This window comes from Macaca mulatta, chromosome 8 (assembly GCF_049350105.2).
Source record: "Macaca mulatta isolate MMU2019108-1 chromosome 8, T2T-MMU8v2.0, whole genome shotgun sequence".
Lineage (NCBI taxonomy): Eukaryota > Metazoa > Chordata > Mammalia > Primates > Cercopithecidae > Macaca > Macaca mulatta.
The window spans coordinates 130,778,771-130,799,438 of NC_133413.1; the positions used below are offsets into that span (position 1 = coordinate 130,778,771).

The 20,668-nt window shown below is 36.5% G+C and overlaps 1 protein-coding gene across 1 annotated transcript in view; it reads right to left on the bottom strand.

Annotated features, from left to right (window-relative positions):
* Positions 1–306: 306 nt before the first annotated feature.
* MRPL13 (mitochondrial ribosomal protein L13) overlaps positions 307–20,668 on the bottom strand; it is a 49,487-nt gene continuing 29,125 nt past the window's right edge. Inside the window, 2 exon segments of the mRNA NM_001258083.1 lie at positions 307–583; positions 18,729–18,850. Of these exon segments, the coding sequence (NP_001245012.1) occupies positions 562–583; positions 18,729–18,850 (144 nt within the window). The 3' untranslated portion in view covers positions 307–561.

Here is a 20,668-nt window from a genome sequence, read left to right on the forward strand (position 1 = left end):
TGAGGCAGGAGAACGGCGTGAACCTGGGAGGCAGAGCTTGCAGTGAGCTGAGATCACGCCACTGCACTCCAGCCTGGGCGACAGAGCGAGACTCTGTCTCGACAAAAACAACAACAAAAACAAAACAAAACAAAACAAAACAAAAAAGCCACTGAAATGAAAAGTGAAGGTAGAGCTTGTTCACAAGGGACAAGAAAAGTGACCTGCACCTTGAGAAAATCTGCATGAAGAGGCATTTTTGGAATGTGTAACTGCAATTCTATACACAGGGTGTATTTTTTATCATTAAATGCAACACTGAATAGTCAACAAAGTAAGTGATTTTATTATTATCAACTATAACATTCAAATCAGATTACATAAAAATGGTTCCATAAAATAGTATATTTTAATGACAATTTCTTATTGAAGAGTATACCTTCCTGACCTTTCCCCAGTGATTTGGCACATAAAACAGGTGCTGAACTGTAGCAATTGTTCTACTCCATCCTGTAGGTTAGAGAAACTCATCAGAAGAAAGTTTCAATCATTTCACTGTTATTTTCTGCAATTCTTATTCTCTTATAGCCGATAATCTTCAGGTCTGAAAGATAAAATCAACATATTTCTTCATCAATCACTACTTCGTTTTCTCCTGACTGATGAAGATTATTTTTCCAATTTAAAATAAAAATAACTGTTCATCAAGAAATAGCTACAAACACTACATCTAAATTTTTGGTGACCAAAAAAAACCATTAACATCAAATCTTTATAAAGTAGAACAGTTAAGTGACAACTCCAAAGTCTTTTTGAAAGTATAAATACAAGCCACCTTGTGCCTATATAAGAATGTATTTAGTAATAACTTGAATTCAATGTCTCTGTTCCATTTTTAAACACTTTTATAGTTTTTATTGAAAAGATTACTGTAATTTTTAAGAGTTTAAAAATCAAACAAAGACACGGATTTATAGTACAAATGCAAATTTTGAATAAGTGATTTTTCCTATTTATATTATCATATGCTGAATTTAATTTTCATTATGATCCATATACAAAATAAGTATATAAACACCAGTCCTCTAATATTTATTTACAAACATAACTGATTTTCCTTATTTATGTGATTATAAGATTAATCACACCTGAGAGTTGCTTTCATTAGTAAATTTAAAAAAAATTTTCAGAAGTATTAAATTGTAACAATAGAGAAAATTAAAAATAGGAAACTATAAAATGCAAACAATTTGTCCTGTTATCTTTTCAAGAGTATATTTGTAGGTGTTGAGCTTCCATATGGAATTTTCTGAAGGAAGTTAGGAACAAACCAAACAGATATTTTGGCCAAGATGGCTGATTAGAAGCGTGGTCTGCAGCTCTCCCAGACGAATGAAAATGGCAAGTGAATTCAGCACCTTCAACTGAAATACCCAAGTTCTCACATTGGGACTGACTAGGCGGACAACTCGACTCATGGAGAAAGAACTAAGGAAATCAGGATGGAGTGATCGCCCACCTGGGAGTGGCATGGAGCCAAAGAAACCCCCACTCTCAGCCAAGGGAAGCAGTGAGTGATTGTGTGACCCCACCTGGGAAACCACATTTCTCCCACGGATCTTTGCAGCCTGTGGATCAGGAGATACCATCGTGAGCCCACACCAACAGGGCCTTGGGTCCAATACACAGAGCTGTGCAGAGTCTTGGCAGAGCAGTTGCTCAGGCTCACACAGAGACCCAGGAGTTTAACAGATTCCAGCCGCAGGAATCCCTGTTAAGGCAGGAGATCCATCTGTAAATTCCCCGAGGAAGGGGGCTGAATCCAGGGAGCCAAGCAGTCTTGTTCTGCGGACCCCACTTCCACGGCACCTCACAAGTTAAGCCTCACTGGATTGGAAATCCAGCCAACCAGTGCAACAGGCTAGAGACTGCCTGAGATGGACAAGTTCCTGCGGGGAGGGGCAGCTGCCAGTTCTGTGGTTAGGTCAACTCAGCCATTCCAGCCTGCCAACTCCAAGGAGTTCACTGGACAAGGAAGAGTCCTCCACAATGCAACACAGCTGCTGTGCCAGATCATGGCCACACTGCTTCTTTAACTGGGACCCTAATCCATCCCTCCTCACTGGGTGGGGCCTCCCTGTAGGAATTTCAACAACTCTAGCCAGGGTCATATGAACAGAACTCTGATCTCTCCCTGGGATGGAGCCCTGGGGAGAGACGGCCCCTGTTTCTGCAGTTCATTTGACACAGTCATTCCAGCCTGCCAGTTCCAGGGAGTCCAGGCAGTCCAGACAAGGAGGAGTCCACCACAATGCAGCACAGCTGCTGTGCCAGACTGTGGCTAGACTTTTTCTTTAAGTGGGACCCTGCTCCATCCCTCCTCACTAGTTGGTGCCAGTGAGCACCAGCAACTCCAGGAATTTCAGCAACTCCAGCCAGGGTTATACAGACAGATCTCTCATGCCTCCCTGGGATGGAGCCCCTGGCAGGAGGGGTGGCCAACATCTACCCAGTTCAGCCTTTCCAGCCTGTTGTCTCTGGACAGTTCAAGCAGTCTGGATGGGGATGGGCTCCCCTACAACGCAACATACCTGCTCTACCAAAAAGCAGCCAGACTGCTTTAAGCAGGTCCCTGATCCTGTTCCTCCTGACTAGGTGAGACTTCCCAACAGGGGTCTCCAGACAACTCCTACAGGAGTGTCTGGGCCAGCAACAGGTCAGTACCCCTCTAGGACGGAGCTCCCAAAGGAAGGAACAGGCTACCATCGTTGCTGTTTTGCAGGCTTAACTGGTGATACCTCCAAGTAAGGTAAAAACTGAAACAACTAGGGTCTGGAGAGATCCCCCAGCAAACTGCAACAGTCCTATGGAAAAGTGGTCTGACTGTTAATAGAAAAACAACAAACAAAGTAACAACAACAACATCAACAAAAAAAGACCCCACAAAAACCCCACTGAAAGGTAAGCCACCTCAAAAATCAAAGATAGATAAGCCCACAAAGATGAGAAAGAATCAATGCAAAAACCCTGAAAACTCTAAAAGCCAGAGTACTTTTTCTCCTCCAAATGACTGTAACACCTCCTCAGCAAAGGCACAAAACTGGGCTGAAGTTGAGATGGTTGAACTGACAGAAGTAGGCTTCAGAAGGTGAGTAATAATGAACTTCACTGAGCTAAAGGAGCGTGCTGTAACTCAATGCAAAGAAGTTAAGAATCATGATAAAACAATATAGGAGCCAACAGCCAGAATAGCCAGTTTAGAGAGGAGCATTACTGATCTGATGGAGCTGACAAATACAACATGAGAAATACATAATGCAATCACAAGTCTCAATGGCAGAATAGACCAAGTATCTTTCTGAAATAAGACAGGCAGACAATTTATACACACACACACACACACACACACACACACACAGACACACACACACAGAGACACACACACAGAATGAAAAGGAATGAACAAAACCTCCAAGAAATATGGGATTATGTAAAAACCTATGACTAATTGGGGTACCTGAAAAACGGAGAACAGAACCAAGTTGGAAAACATACTTCAAGATATCATCCAGGAGAACTTCCCCAACCTAGCAAGACAGGCCAAAAACTCAAAGTCAGGAAATCCAGAGAACCCCAGTAAGGTACTCCATGATAAGAGCAACTTCAAGACACACAATCTTCAGATTCTCCAAGGTCAAAATAGAAGAGAAAATGTTAAGGGCAGCGAGAGAGAAAGGCCAGGTCACCTACGAAGAGAAACCAGTCAGACTAACAGTGGACCTCTCAGTAGAAACCTTACCAGCCAGAAGAGAATGGAGGCCAATATTCAACATTCTTCAAGAAATTCCAACCCAAAATTTCGTATCTGGCCAAACTAAGCTTCCTAAGTGAAGAAGAAATAAGATCTTTTTCAGACAAACAAATGCTGAGGGAATTCGTCACCACCAAGCCTGCCTTACAAGAGCTCCTGAAGAAAGTACTAAATATGGAAAGGAACAACTACTACCAGCCACTACAAAAACACACTAAAGTACACAGACCAGTGATGCTATGAAGCAACCAAATAAACAAGTCTGCAAAATAACCAGCTAGCATCATGACAGGATCAAATTCACACACAACAATATTAACCTTAAATGTAAATAGGCTAAATGCCCCAATTTAAAGACACAGACTGGCAAACTGGATAAAGAGTTGAGACCCACTGGTATGCTGTCTTCAAGAGACCCATCTCACGAACAAAGACACACATAGGCTCGAAATAAAGGGATGGAGGAAAAATTTACCAAGCAAATGGAAAACAGAAAAAAGCAGGGGTTGCAATCCTAATTTCTTACAAAACAGACTTTAAACCAACCAAAATTTACAAAGACAGAAGGTAAAGGTTCAATTCAACAAGAGTTAACTATCCTAAATATATATGCACCTAATACAGGAGCATCCAGATTCACAAACAAGTTCTTAGAGACCTACAGAGAGACTCAGACTCCTACATGATCATTGTGGGAGACTTTAATGCCCCACTGACAATATTCGACAGATCACTGGGACAAAAAATTAACAAAGATATTCAGGACCTGAACTCAGCTCTGGATCAAACAGACCTGATAGATATCTACAGAACTCTGCATCCCAAAACAACAGAACATACATTCTTCTTGTTGCCACATGGCATTTACTCTAAAACTGATCACAGTAAGGTAAAACACTTCTCAGCAAATGTAAAGAACTGAAATCATAACAGTTTCTCGGATCACAGCACAATCAAATTAGAACTCAAGGCTAAGAAATTCACTCAAAACCATACAACTACATGGAAACTGAACAATCTGCTCCTGAATGACTCCTGGGTCAATAATGAAATTAAGGCAGAAATCAAGTTCTCTGAAACTAATGAGAATGAAGAGACAACATACCAGAATCTCTGAGATGCAGCTAAAGCAGTGTTAAGAGGGAAATTTGTAGCACTAAATACCCACATCAAAAAGCTACAAAGATCTCAAATTAATACAACCTGATATCACAACAAAAAGAACTAGAGTACCAAGAGCAAACATAGCTAGCAGAAGACAAGAAATAACCAAGATCAGAGCAGAACTGAAGGAGACAGTGACAAGAAAATCCTTCAAAACAAACAAACAAAAAATAATCAATGAATCCAGGAGCTGGTGTTTTGGAAAAATAATAATAATAATAATAAAATAGGCTGCTAGCTAGACTAATAAAGAAGAAGAGAGAGGAGAATCGACACAATCAGAAATGATAAGGGGGTATCACTACTGATCCCACAGAAATACAAACCATCATGCAAGAATACTACAAACACCTCTATACACATAAACTAGAAAATCTAGAAGAAATGGATAAATTCCTAGACACATAAACCCTCCAAAGACTGAACCAGGAAGAAATTAAATCCCTGAATAGACCCATAATTCTGAAATCAAATCAGTAATAAATAGCTCACCAACCAAAAAAAAAAAAACAAAAAACAAAAAACAAACAAACAAACAAACAAAAAACAATGACCAGACAGATTTAGAGCTGAATTTTATCAGAGGTATAAATAAGAGCTGGTACCATTTCTACAGAAACTATTCTAAAAAATTCAAAAGAAGGGACTCCTCCCTAACCTATTTTATGAGGCCAGCATAATCCTAATACCAAAATCTAGCAGAGGTACAACATAAAGAAAACTTCAGGCCAATATGCCTGAAGAACATCGATGCAAAAATCCTCAATAAAACACTGGCAAACTGAATCCAGCAGCACATCAAAAAGCTTATCCACCACAATCAAGTCAGCTTCATCCCCAGGATGCAAGGCTGGTTCAACATATGCAGATCAATAAATGTAATTCATCAACATAAAAAGAACTAAAGACATAACCACATGATCATCTCAATAGACACAGAAAAAGCCTTTGATAAAATTCAACATCCTTTCATGTTAAAAACTCTCAATAAACAAGGTATTGAAGGAACATGCCTCAAAATAGTAAGAGCCATATGTGAGAAACCTATAGCCAACGCTATACTAAATGGTGAAAAGCTGGAAGCATTACCCTTGAAAGCCAGCAAATGACAAGGATGCCTTTTTTCACCACCGCTATTCAACATAGTACTGGAAGCTCTGGCCAGGGCAATCAGGCAAGCGAAAGAAATAAAGCGTATTCAAATAGGGAGAGAAGAAGTCAAATTACCTTTGTTTGCAGATGACATGATGCTATATCTAGAAAATCCCATCGTTTCATCCCAAAAGCTTCTTAAGCTGATAACTTCAGCAAAGTCTCAGGATACAAAATCAATGTGCAAAAATTGCTAGCATTCCTATACACCAACAACAGGCAAGCAGAGAGCCAAATCATAAATCAACTCCCATTCACAATTGCTACAAAAGAATAAAATACCTAGGAATACAGCTAACAAGGGAAATGAAGGACCTCTTCAAGGAGAACTACAAACCACTGCTCAAGGAAATCAGAGAGGACACAAACAAATGGAAAAACATTCCATGCTCATGGATAGGATGAATCAGTATGGTGAAAATGTCCATACTGCACAAAGTAATTTATAGGTTCAATGCTATTCCCATTGAGCTAACATTGACATTCTTCACAGAATCAGAAGAAACTATTTTAAAATTCATACGGAACCAATAAAGAGCCCAAATAGCCAAGACAATCCTAAGCAAAAACAACAAAGCTGAAGGCACTTCGCTACTCAACTTCAAACTATACTACAAGGCTACAGTAACCAAAATCACATGGTACTGGTACAAGAATAGACACATAGACCAATGGAACAGAACTGAGAACTCAGAAATAAGACCACATGCCTATCTGATCTTCGACAGATCTGACAAAAACAAGCAATGGGGAAAGGATTTTCTACTCCATAAATGGTGCTGGGAAAACTGGCTAGCCATATGCAGAAAACTGAAACTGGACCCCATCTTTACACCTAATACAAAATTTAACTCAAGATGAATTAAAGACTTTAATCTAAAACCCAAAACTATAAAACCCTAGAAGAAAATCTGGGCAATACCATTCAGGACATAGGCATAGGCAGATTTCATGACAAAAATTTCAAAAGCAATTACAACAAAAGCATAAATTGACAAATGGGATGTAATTAAACTAAAGAGCTTCTGCAAAGCAAAAGAAACTAGCATCAGAGTCAACAGGCAACTCATAGAATGGGAGAAAATGTTTGTAATCTATCCATCTGACAAAGGTCTAATATCCAGCATCTACAATGAATTTAGGCAAATTTAGAAGAAAAAATAACCCCATTAAAAAGCAGGCAGGCAAAGGACATGAACAGATACTTCTTAAAAGAAGATATTCATGAGGCCAACAAACATGAAAAAAAGCCAACATCATTGATCATTAGAGAAATGCAAATCAAAACCACAACTGAGATACCATCTCATGCCAGTCAGAATGGAAATTATTAAAAAGTCCAGAAACAACAGATGATGGTAAAGTTGTGGAGAAAAGAAACTTTTACATTGTTGGTGGGAGGGTAAATTAGTTCAACCACTGTGGAAGACAGTGTGGCAATTCCTCAAAGATCTAGAGGTAGAAATACCATTTGACCCAGCAATTCCATTACTGGGTATATACCTAAAGGAATATAAATCATTCTATTATAAAGACAAACGCATGTGTATGTTCATTGCAGCACTATTCACAATAGCACAGACATGCAATCAACCCAAATGCCCAGACTGGATAAAGAAAATGTGGTACATATACACCATGGAATACTATGCAGCCATAAAAAGGAATGAGATCATGTTCTTTGCAGGAACATGGACGGAACTTGAAGCCATTATCCTCAGCAAACTAATGCAGGAACAGAAACCCAAACACTGCATGTTCTCATGTATGGGAGCTGAAAGATGAGAACACATGGACACGTGGGGCTGTGGGGAACAACGTACACTGGAGCCTGTTAGGAGGGTTTGGGGGAGGGAGAGCATCAGGAAGAATAGCTAATGGATGCTGGAGAATTGGTTGATCTGTGCAGCAAACTACCATGGCACATGTTTACCTATGTAACAAACTTGTACAACCTGCACATGTACCCCGGAACTTAAAATAAATGTTGAAGAAAATAAATAAGTATTTCGAAGACAACTGTAAAAATATGTAATAGTTTGAGTTCCTTTAAACAGTAGACGACTTTGTTTGCCCAAAAACAACTTAATCTACTAATCCCTTTCTATATTTATAAATTTATAAATGTTTTCTGAAACTGAATACTCACAGGATACCACATAGCCTACCTAAGAAGACTGACAGTCTACTAGCCAAGTAAAAGAACTCTACAGAATTTTAAATTGTTTATTATTAAACTCTGAGCAACAAAGGCACTGATCTGGGAAACTAGCCATGTATGCTTTGCCATATCAGCCATCTATAACAATAAGAAGATAAACTGCAGAATTTTGTCACTTTGTGAAATCTCTATCCAAATGTAAAAACTGCATCCAAAGTCTGGGAAATAACAATCTGATGACAGTTACATGCAGCTCCAGAATATACCCTTTTCACCTTTGGTATGTGACTCAATATACTCAAAGCAGTTCTTAGTAAAGAGACACCAGTACATTTTAAGAAACAATTTGTTATCCCATCCAGCTGGTTCATATAATTACAAAGGAGGTGGTGGTCATGCAATTGGAAAGAAATCTAAGTTAATGTCCCACAAGAAGTCTGCAACTCCACTCAATAGAATTAAATGTGTTTAGTCACAGTCATCAGTTGTTTCCACACAAAAAGGTTTATTTAATTGAAATGAAATGACAATACCACCTTTCAGTGGAATTTAGAAGTAAAATTGAATGGTATGATCCACCACATAAAGCAATGTGGACATTGACCTCAAGGCAATAGAGGGCTAACGAAGCCCAAATATGTTTCCAGATTTTTTTTGGAGGAAGTATAAAAGTATGGGCTCTGCCAGAACTGTGGCAGTGATGAGAAAAAAGAGAGGTCAGGTTCAGAATTTTGGAAACAAGAGAGTAACGGTTGGGTTTGGAGGTGGGTGGAATGGGAGAGAGAAGAGGAAAGGAGCCAGGGAGATGGTAGGAAAGAGTTACTAGAAAATGACATTCAGAGATTACTAATTTTCAGATTGAAGAATGCAGCTATGCTGTTTTTCAGGATAGGGAATGGAGGGTTGATTCTGAATATGATAAAATCTGGACATGGCAGACATGTAGAAATTAGGATTTGGCTCTTAGGAAACTTGAGGCAAGAGGGAACAAATTGGAAGGTCTCTAACACAGGTTTCTGCTTTTCTATCCCACTTCTCCATGTCATGTGGCCCCACTTAAAAATCTTGAATGACCCTCTCTTGCATTCTCAAAGTTCAAATACTCTAGAATTAAACACATGAGCCTCCACTATGTGGCCCCAGTTAACTTTCTGAGTTATTCTTTCTACACTCTATTTTCTATAGCCTGGTCCCTCTACACTGCTTGCTATTGCCCAGATAAATACCTTCACACTTCTGAACTTGGATACCTGAAATTTCCTTTCTCTTTTCTCTGCCTGGCAACCATGACTAATCTTTCAAAATCCACCCCAAACGTTACATTTTCTGTCCAGCTCTTCACAACAATTCCTTTCTAACATAGACTGGGCTCCTTTCTCTAGGATTGCCAGAAAGCTTAATACATACTTCCGGAAACTACAATGCTTCTCTAATCATACTGGCTCTTCCTGGTAAATAACAAATGCTGAGTGCTTATTAGGTGCCACAAAGAATAATAAAGACTTCACATGAATTATTTTATCCCCACAACTACTTTGTAAGAAAGACACTGTTAATAATTTCATTTTACAGTGACAAAACTTAGGCTCCGAGCAGCTCCGTAACTTGGCTAAGGATACACAGCTAGGAGGTAGATGGCAGGAATCTGAGTGTAAATAATTTGACTCCAGTGCTTGCAAGCACCATTTTATTCTATATGATGCCTCTTAGGCTGCCAGTCTTCTGAAGGCAGGGCGCTGATATGATTATCTTATACTCCCATCAGCCAGGGCAATGTCCGATACACAGTGGATGCCTGGTATATCTAAGCACAGTACAGAGTACAGTGACCCCCTTGAAAATGTCACTTCATGTGCAAATTCATGTTTAAATAATTGGGATATTTTGCAGATGGTTAATTTGCTTCCAAAGGGGGAAAAACAGTATCATGGTCAAAGACTAGATAGTTAAGATAGCGGCACAGCTGGAAACATCAACTCATACTGGAGGCAATTAATGATACATGTTTTTCAGGAGGTTCCCCTGTGGGGAAAAAGAGAGGTTTTTACACTAAATATGGTTTTACTTCTCTCTGGCTCAAACAGAAATGAAAACAAGCATACACACAACTTTTCTGTATTGCTTATTTCTTTCCACTAAAACAAAGAAATTCAAGGTAATATAAGAAAGGGGAGGAGAGGGCTATTTATGTCTGTCTTTCTCAAACTTCAGCAGGCATACAAATTGCTTGGATTCTTATGAGAATGCAGCTTCTGATTTCACTTATCCTGTGGAGGGGCTCATGATTCGCCAATCCTAACAAGCTCCCACTTGATGCATTGCTGGTTTATGGACCACATTCTAATTAGCATGGGTTTCCCTCAGACCAAAGACAGAGCTATTTATAAGACAGAGGAGCACCTTCAGTAAGAAATTACTAACACTATCTAACAGAAGGTAACACACATACTTCTTCCTAAACTAGAGATTACTCCATTTGATACACAGTATCTTTCTTGGTTCTTTTCTCCCAAATTGCAGTTCAAGTAGCTTTAGTACTCAGCAAATGTATTTAGAATCTTTAAAAGTTGGTAACCCACATATGGTAACATTATGCAAACTAGAATTGAATTCTCAGATTATGTTGCTTACATATTTTCCCTATTTTGTGCTGAGATGACCTAATTTCCTCACTAGATTAAATAGTTTTTAAGTGTGGCATCTAGCACATTACTTTTCATATTATGAATATTTAAATATTTGAAACTGAAATGAAATGGCTTAATCTTTTAAAAGAGGGATGATAGGTGAATGTATATTATACATTAGCCCTACTTCTTTGTCACTGTTTCATTGGAAATAACAAATTTATGTAGTTTTAAAATGTACATTAATGTTACATAAGGTTAGTATATTTGTAAATAATAACAGTATTCTAAAATAATCACAGGAAATCTTTAGAGGGATATTTCAAATGCCATTTCTGAAAGCTAACACCTGTCAATTTTTTTTCATGTAAATTATACAAATTTACTCCTTGACAGAAATATAAGTTGTATGTTAATGAAATTGCCATGATCGTTCTTTAAACATGTAATACGAAGTATCCAAAACTGGCTATATTAGAGCTGCACTAAAGCAAGGCCTGTTAAGAAAAATGTCTATTTTACCTATAGTTAAACAAGATTTAAGTAAGCAGCAAAACCCAAAACATGAATTTATCACACTTCACCAACTGAACATCAATTTCCCTTTCAGAGAGGATATGATTCCATTCATGCATTCATTCATTCAACAAATTGACTGGTCAGGTCCTGCTGTGGGCACTGGGAATAAAGCAGTGAGCAGGACCTAGTCCTCATCTTTATAAAGCAGTTTCTAACAGTGGATTATATATGTGTGCGTGTGTGTATGTGTGTGTATAATTGTTACCTAATAAAGCTATGATATATATTTTATATATAATTTATATATAGTATACTTATATATAAAATATATATGAAACATACACAAGTTTAGACCTTTGAAGTGAAAGCTGAAAGTTTTAAGCTTTCATTTATGTGCTTAGAATGTACTTTGGAGATTACTGAATCATCTAAGAAATAGCTAACATAAAACTTTCTTTAATTCATTCTCTAAATTGTGCTACACTTTCCATAGCTATCAAATGTTCTGTAATAACTATTTTGCAGATAATACTTGTCACTAGCAAAAACTGCCTTTAAACAAAGTAATGTCTGAAAATAGTATTACTTTTTTTGAGTGAGAAAACAGAACTTTCAAAAAGGCCCGTCTGAGTTGTAGAAAATTCTCTATGGTTCTTGTGACTGCTCAAAAACAGTTAAAGTCACACTACATGCCACATCATTCTGTTTTCTATAGCAAATTCTTTACCATACGCATGCCTATGCAAAACACTGCCTGCTACTCATTAGATGAAACAAGCAAAATACCGCTACTCATTAAGATGACATAAGCACATACCAAAAAAGCAGAGATTCAAATTCAGAATTCAGTAATAACAGAGGTCAAAACATGTATATTATCCTGAAAATGGAGTAATTTCTATAGAAGAATTTACCTCTTAACATTAGGAAAAAACTTTTTGGAGATTTTAGTTTGTATTATAAAATAGTAGGAAAAATTTACTTGGTTGTGAATAAAAGAAAACATCAAGTTATGAAGCGCATGGCTTATGCTACAGTAAGATTAGTGACACTTAACATTATTGGTCCTACTAAGAATAATTTATTTTTGAAGTAAAAAAAAAATCCCATTTCAGCTGTAAGTCTAGGAAATTGAGCGTAGCTAAAGTGTAATCTCAAAAATATTTTTTTTCTTCATTAGGTTTTATGTCTTTTCACTCTGAAATAATATTTCTTAGTATAATGCTTATTCTATGAAACATTTAAAAGACTAAAATAATATTTGGATGGTGAACTAATCTTAAAAGCAATAAAAGGTCAGTTTGAGTTTTAAGTCATTTCCATTGTATGAATGAAATTATTTAGAATAAACCATTTCAGGAAATCTGGTGACATCATATATTCTTTAAGGATGTTAGCTATACTGAGAGGTAAAGTAATGGTGCCTTAGCACTCATTTTCCTAGGCACTGTAGCACCATCCTGATCAGAAAAAGCTCAACATACATTAAAAAAATTTTTTAAAATCTTTTTGATTATTCTTTTGTTTCTTCCCTTTCAGATACAAACCTACAGATCAACATGCTTTTAAATAAACTAAACCTGTTAGATTGTTGAAAATTTTTGCCAAATGATTTTTTTCAATTAAAATGAACAGAAATTGCCATTACATTCAACTACAAATTTTTAGTCAAAATCTGTATCAGCTAGGACTTATAAATGACTTGGTTTTTGTTGTTTAAATAGAGAATACTTTTTTAATAGCCAGTCCTAATCTGTTCATATCCAAAGAACAGTAGAGCTTAGAATGCCTATTTGAGCAAAACTCAGGACTGGAGAGACTGAAGTCTATCATTGAAGTCAGTGCTGAGCTGGTTGAAATGGGTAGGAAAGTTGGAAAGTAACCTTAGTCCACAAGTCCAGCTAGTAACTTCTGACTGTGAAGAGCAGCAAATTAAGTTAAATCGTGTGGAGAAAATGCCACATGACTAGACTAGCATAAAATTATGGAAAATCTTAAAGCTGTCCAGATCCCAGCAACTTATGGGATTAGAAAAGGTAAAAATCCTTCTACACTGTCTTTAAGTCACTGATCTGAAGCATATTTTATAAAGGCATAGGTAAAAGTAATTTTTTCCTGGTATTAAGTAAATCTGAAAATGGGTAGTTTTTAGGATTAACAGCTTTCATATCAGAGAATATGCACTAAGCTTAAATTATTGCTCTCTTCTAGAGCTATAGACTGAACAGGATGCTCACCAATGCAGTGCTAATGTTCCCAGCATCTGGAATCCAGCTTTTCTTTTACAGAGCTGAATGGATTACATATTGAACTCCCTAATCCTCATCCAACTTTCAGAAGAGACAATTCTGCATCAGTAATGGTTGTCCTCATACTTCGTCTTCATCCTTACCATCCAGCTCTCCTTTGCAGGCACATTTCTAACAGCACACTCTGTAGAGTACTGAAACACCAGGAACACAGGTTTTTATTATAAAAACCTGTTTTCAAGCATGTATTGATGCTGAGGCTTTCCATGGTTAGCTTCTCTACAAAGGAGAGTTTTGCTTTAAAAAAGCACTTCTTACTGAATTAACATGTAAGGAAAAATACTGCAAAGCAATTCAAGTTGAATTTTTTCACATGCCTTAGTTTTCCCTAGGAAAAGCTCTCCTACATCATTTTGCAAAAATTGAAAATAAAGTTTAAAATGATCCAAGTTTTATTTGTAGACTACATTTTGAAACATTTCCATTACAATGAGCATGATTAATTTCCATGATTATTGGGGTTGTGAAATGTGCTGGCAAAACTGCAATAATCATGTAAGTAATTATTGATAGTATTAAAATAAACTAACCATTTTAAAGCTACAATCTCAAGCAACAGAATTGTGAAGATGGTGCTATTTTTTGCCTTTAAAGAAAAAAGAAAAATTTAAGTGTAAACCCCACAGTCACCATTTGCACAATGCAAATACATATCTGCTTTGTACCATCAAGAAATATAAAATATAACTTCATAACACTTTCACAAAATTTATGTATCCATGATTTATGTAAAATATAATATACCAAGTATATCCACTAGTAAAATACAATACACCAAGTATTAACTTAAGAAGTGAGATGAATAGGCAATAGTACCCATAGTATATATAAAATGGCTTTTAGTTTTCAAAAAGTATAGTTTTGTCATAAAGATCAATTTCATTCCCTATCTTCTACTTTAGCTTAAAAATGACAATAACTAATGACTAAACTAATAACTAGCAAAAGAAAACCTAATGATGCTGAAACTAGGCCTGAAAGAATCTTTGTAGGTGATTTAAAATAATGTAAATAAAATCCCAACAATGCTAGCTTTTAATTAAGGTTAAAGCAATTTTGTCAATCATCTACTGGGTTCAAAGTTCTTTGATAATTGTTTCTGCTGCTCAGAAGCTTTTCGTCTCTAATATAAAAGTTAATAAACTTATATTTAACCAAATATTTATAACAGTTCAAATTATAAAATGTACATTTTAATATTATAAACATATTTTAAGTATTATTACTAGGGAAGCAAACACCAAAGCAAGCTATTTTTGTGGCTCTTTACTTGTGGCGCAATGCAGGTACATCTGTTTGTCAAGTGTCTGTAGATTCGCCATCAGATCTATCTTAAACAAATTCCAGTTACTACATTCCAAAGGAAGATAATATTCTTGGCTTAGCTATGTTGGGTAGAACAAAAGCATATCTTAAGCAAGGTCCTCCTCCAAAAGGAGCAAAAAATTTTTTTCTAATAAAGGCAATCCTTCCAATAATAAAAACCTCATGTTCCATGAATTGAACTGCATGGCATATCAAATATTTTAATTCTAATTCTAAAGTATGTAATATTTAATAGAACTTTATAAAATGGCATAGTCCAATAATGTAGACACTAGCCATATGAAGCAAGGGTAATTTTGTTTACTAACAAAAATTCAGTTCCTTAGTCACATTAGCCACAGTGCAAGACCTCAAGAGCTACACATCAACAGTAGCTAACGTATTTGAAGCTCAAATAGAGTTACCTCCCTTCCTTCATCCCTCCCTCCTTGCTTCCTTTTCTTTTATTTTTTTGAGACGGAGTTTTGCTCTTGTTGTGCAATGGCGTGATCTCGGCTCACTGCAACCTTTGCCTCCCGGGTTCAAGCAATTCTCCTGCCTCAACCTCCAGAGTAGCTGGGATTACAGGTGCCCACCACCATATCCGGCTAGTTTTTATTTTATATTTTTATTAGAGACAGGGTTTCACCATGTTGGCCAGGCTGGTCTCGAACTCCCAACCTCAGGTAATCCACCCACTTCAGCCTCTCAAAGTGCTGGGATTACAGGCATGAGCCACAGCGCCAGGCTTCCCTCTCCTTCTTCTCCCTCTTCCACTGCCTCCCCCTCCCCCTCTCTCTTCCTCTTCCTCTCTCTCGGCAGGTCTTGCTCTGATGTCCAGGCTGGAGCGCGGTGGCATGATCATGGCTCACTGTAGCCACAACCTCCTGGGCTCAAGGGATCCTCCTGCCTCAAGCCTCCCAAGTAGCTGGGACTACAAGTGTGTGACAACACACCTGGCTAATTTTTTTGTTTTTTGTTTTTGTAGAGACAGGGTCTTGCCATCTTGCCCAGGCCGGTCTTGAACTCCTGGACCCAAGAGGTCCTCCTGCCTTGGCCTCCCAAAGTGCTAGGATTATAGGCTGAGAGTTTTTTTCATCATTGCAGAAAGTTCTACTCAAGAGCCTTGAAGTAAATGATCATCTATTTCTTAGACAAACTTGACTATTTTTTTTCCTGGTCACATGCTTTTCACATAATAAAGACTAACTGGACTTGATGTCACCTCAAATGTGCAGGGAGAAAGAAATATAGAATGATTTATATTAAATGACTAGTACACCTATACTATCTGTACATTTCAGTAAATGTATATTTTATTACTTTGACAATACAAGTTAACATATGTATGTGACTATTTATGAGGAAAAATCACAACTTTAATAAAGCATAAAGGAAAACTTGGTGTCTAATGCATATTCCTGCCTCAGGGAAATCTGGAATGAAGACAGAGGGCAGGAAAATCCATTCCCAGAGTAGTAACTAAAAATGCATCAAGTGGCTCTAAGTTTCTCTAAAAGTCTCCTTAAAAATAGCTATAGAAAAGCCCTTTCTAATTCTATTAATAAAATGAAGGCACTCAGGCACCTTCTAATTTGTTTCAAAAGAAAGCAGAAATCATTCAGCAAAATGAGAATTTTGGTCAGTACTCTGACTATAACACTAAATATAATTTGTGAATTGTTATATTACTGTGGTGCCAGTTTAACTGATTTAGAATACACTTTAGAATATTCATGAAATATGACTTCAAGTGTATAATATGTATTTGCATATCCATGATTTAACAGCATCTTTGTTATTTCTAATTTAAAAAAAAAGAGTACCACACCCCTCTTGGTCAGAATATAAATTCATTTATGATGGTGTTTCTGTAAGAAAATCAGATATATATTTACAGAACTTGTTATAGGAAGGTAACCTGTCAAAACTTCAAGGACAACTTAAAATGTTTTTAGTATATAACTTACCAAAGCTGAATATTTTCAAACTACATCAACTTAAGTACATTTACAATAAAATTCTGCACTAGCAAGCATGTTAAAATGGTATAGAATTTGCAATAGCAAAAAAATTCTCCTATTAAAAACTTAGCACTTCAAGTGTGCTAAGTTGCTCACTTATTCCTTCCAGCAATTCTCAGAAGTATGGACTGGCTCTAATTTACAACTGAAGAAACTGAGTTGAGATGAAGAAACTAAGGCTCAAAATGACAGATGATTTACTTAATATTATAGAGTCAGTTGCTATAGAGGCAAGATTTGAACCTTTGTTTGGATTTTTCTAAAACTTCGTTAAGCTATTCATGACAATTTCACAATTAATTTTTAGGGAAAGAGCTCATGTCTTCATTCTTTCAAAAACACTCACTGAGTACCCATTATGTGCCAAGTACTATTTCTACATGTTTCTAAGTATTTCTATGATGTAAATGCTGAATCAGACAATGTCCCTGCCCCCTTGAAGCTGACAATGCCAATGCAAGAAGGGGCATTCCAGCAGAGTAAGGAGCATGACACAGCAGCTAGTCACTCAGGCTTGAATCCCTAAACTACCATTTACAACTATGTGATATTAGTCAAGTTACTTTATCTCTCTGTGCCCACATTTTCTCATTTAAAAAATAAGAATAAAAATTGTACTGACTCACTAGATCGCTGTGAGGATTAGTAGATTAATACATATAAAGCACACAATAAATGCTTTATTAGTGTTTGCTATTTTTATTATTGCCATGAGTGTAGGGAGACAAATAATAAACACACATATAAATAAAAGTACTGTAGATAGTGATAAATGCTGTGAAAAAAATGAAAAGTGGTCTTTGCTTCATATTTTCTAGAGATTCTTTCCTGAAGTCACTTACAAAAGCTGATAAAAAAAATCTGTCTTAATTAATTTGTTCAAAAAATACTAGCTGAGTGTCTACTTAATTTGTCTAGCACCATACTCAGTGCTAAATAAGACAACCATGTAGCTCCCTCATGAAGTCTAGCAAGAAAGACAGACAGAAAACAGATAATCACACAAATATATAATTAAATTAGAGTAAATCAGTAAATGGAAGTGTACGATGAGAACCCATAATGAGAGCCTAACCAGGTTCAAAGATTACAGGAAGGACTGCCTGAGGAAGTTACACTTAAATGCTTCATCATCTGGAGATCCCTGGCAAAAAAGCCTAGAAACAACTAGATGGGAGTAAGAATGTTACATCTTAGCAGCTTTATGGCCTTAGGTAGAGGCAACTGTACAGAAGAGAGAAAAAGTGTTTTTTTTTTGTTTTTCTTTTTGAACCAAGACAGCAAGTATCCAAAATTAATGACTTTTCATTAGATAACAGTTTTAGCTTATGAAACAATGTGGAAATCTGAGAATCCTTACATTTCAGATTAATAACAATTCATGTATCATTCCTAAAGACTACCATCAGTCCAAGGAAGGTCAACCCAAACAAAATATTTGATAATTATAGGAACCTATGAACATCCTTGCACTTACCTAGCAAGGTCTTAATGCTTAAAAATTTTTGGTTCTAATATCTACATCTAGAGTTTATTTGTAGGTAGTAGCTGCTGAGTTCCCAAGGGAGCAGAAAAATGAGTTCACTTTTCCCATCCTCAAGGATCTTATTTAATCATATGGTTGAGGAAACAGAGGATATCAAAAGAGAAAAAAAAGACAAGAAGGGAAACACTTACGGAGTCCACACTCTTGGGAAGGCATCTATTTCTTCTTGTGTGTACTCATCTAGACGTTTAGGTATTTTTCGTGGTTGAGGAAGCTCCTCCACCAAATTCTTAAGAATATCTTCTGGAATATCCTACATTTAAAAAAATTGACTTAATTTTCTTAAAATATCTTTCTTAGCAATAAATTACTAATACTTAGTGTTAAAAAAAGCAAAAGAATGTTCACAGAATAAGGAAAACATAAAATCTTTAAAATAAAAACCTTATAAAAATTCCCCAAAAGTACATTAGATTAATACGAGTAATCCCATTATAATAAGACACCTATTTTTTAAAATGTGCTGTTTATTTCCCTCTTTTCAACTGCGAAAAGACACTGCCGTGGCTCATTCTCATGCTTTCTCTTCTGACGAGTCTAAGTAATGGGTCTCCGGGTCTAGTGCCACTACCTTTCAATCAGTGCTCCAACTGTGGCCAGAAAAAAATTTGAAAATGAAAATCTTTGAGTCATTTATTTATCTAAGAAACATTTATTGAACTTCTAAGAACCAATTGGGCTAGGTGCTGGCCATATAAAGGAAAATAAAAAGATCACGCCTTCTTAAGGCTTATAATTTTTAAAAAGTCACCTCTCAGCTTGAAATTTTTCAGGATAAAGTTTTAACTCCTTTGCTAAACTTGCTTAGCTAGACAGTCCTTACCACTAGTCCACCTTTTCAACGTCACTTCTCCACACACACATCCATGGTTTCTGACTAATCAACCTCCTCACCTTTCATGTGTTGCTCTAGACTCAAATCGTGATATCTTTATTAATTGTATTCCCCTGACCAGGACCACTTTCCCCCTATTATGTATCCAACATTCAGAAAAACGAAGAGAAGAGTTGGAAGATTGACCTGCCAACAGTAGACAGAATGAACTGCAGTTGAGAAAAGCTGGAGACAAGAACAATTAAGTGGCTGTTTCAGTAATCAAGGTAAGATTTTTTTTAAAGTTTGAATTTAGATACTTAAAAGCACACTAAAGTGTAAAGCACATATCTAAGACGTTTTAAAAGAAGCAAGCATTGGAATTAGACAGACTAAGAAGGAATAAAAAAATGAAGAGTGTGGGTAACCAAAAGAATGAACATTTATATTGTACTCATGACACAGAAATAAGGCAGCTGGGAGAATGCACTATATTGTGAGACTGGATGATAAATTAATTTTGGGAACTCTATTTAAATAATGATACCAATATGGAGGTGTCTTATAGGCATTCTTATAAGGGGAGTAGATATAATTCCCTCTTCTCTTTATGGTATGCGCACAGGAATTTTCGATAAAAGGATTATCACACTGTAAATTACAGCTCTCTGCAGAGAGCACTATTACAAGTGGGAATCCAATATCTGGCCAAGGACATGGCATCAAATAAGGCATCGTTTTGACCAATTCTTAAGACATGTTGTCTTAAGACATATTGTCTTAAGAATCAGGATAAAATTTTATAGTAACTTTAGGATCACAGAGCTCTACTGTCCTGTAAGCTTGTCCTAAAACCCAATATAGCAAAATATTTATAATATTTTAAGCAATTTAAATGAATTTTAAAAATTGTGGTTTGGATAGGCTGGGTCACTATCAACATATACAAAACACAATAGATACTATTGATAATGTGCTTCTTCACTGAAAAGCATTTAACAATATTTAACATCCTTTCCCCTATTGTTATCACTTCCTCAGTATATTCAAATCTGCACAATAATTACAGAGTCAGGGCAAGCAGAGGATGCCTGGACATAGAAAAGATTGTTGGTGACACTTATTTTTTACTTATTGAAGGAGCCTACCTGTCAGATATTTCCAAAGATGTATAAATATTTCATACTTCTTTGGAAAGCCAGTATAAAATTCCCTAGATCAGCTATAAAGACAATTTCAAAAAGCTGCTAAGTGCTC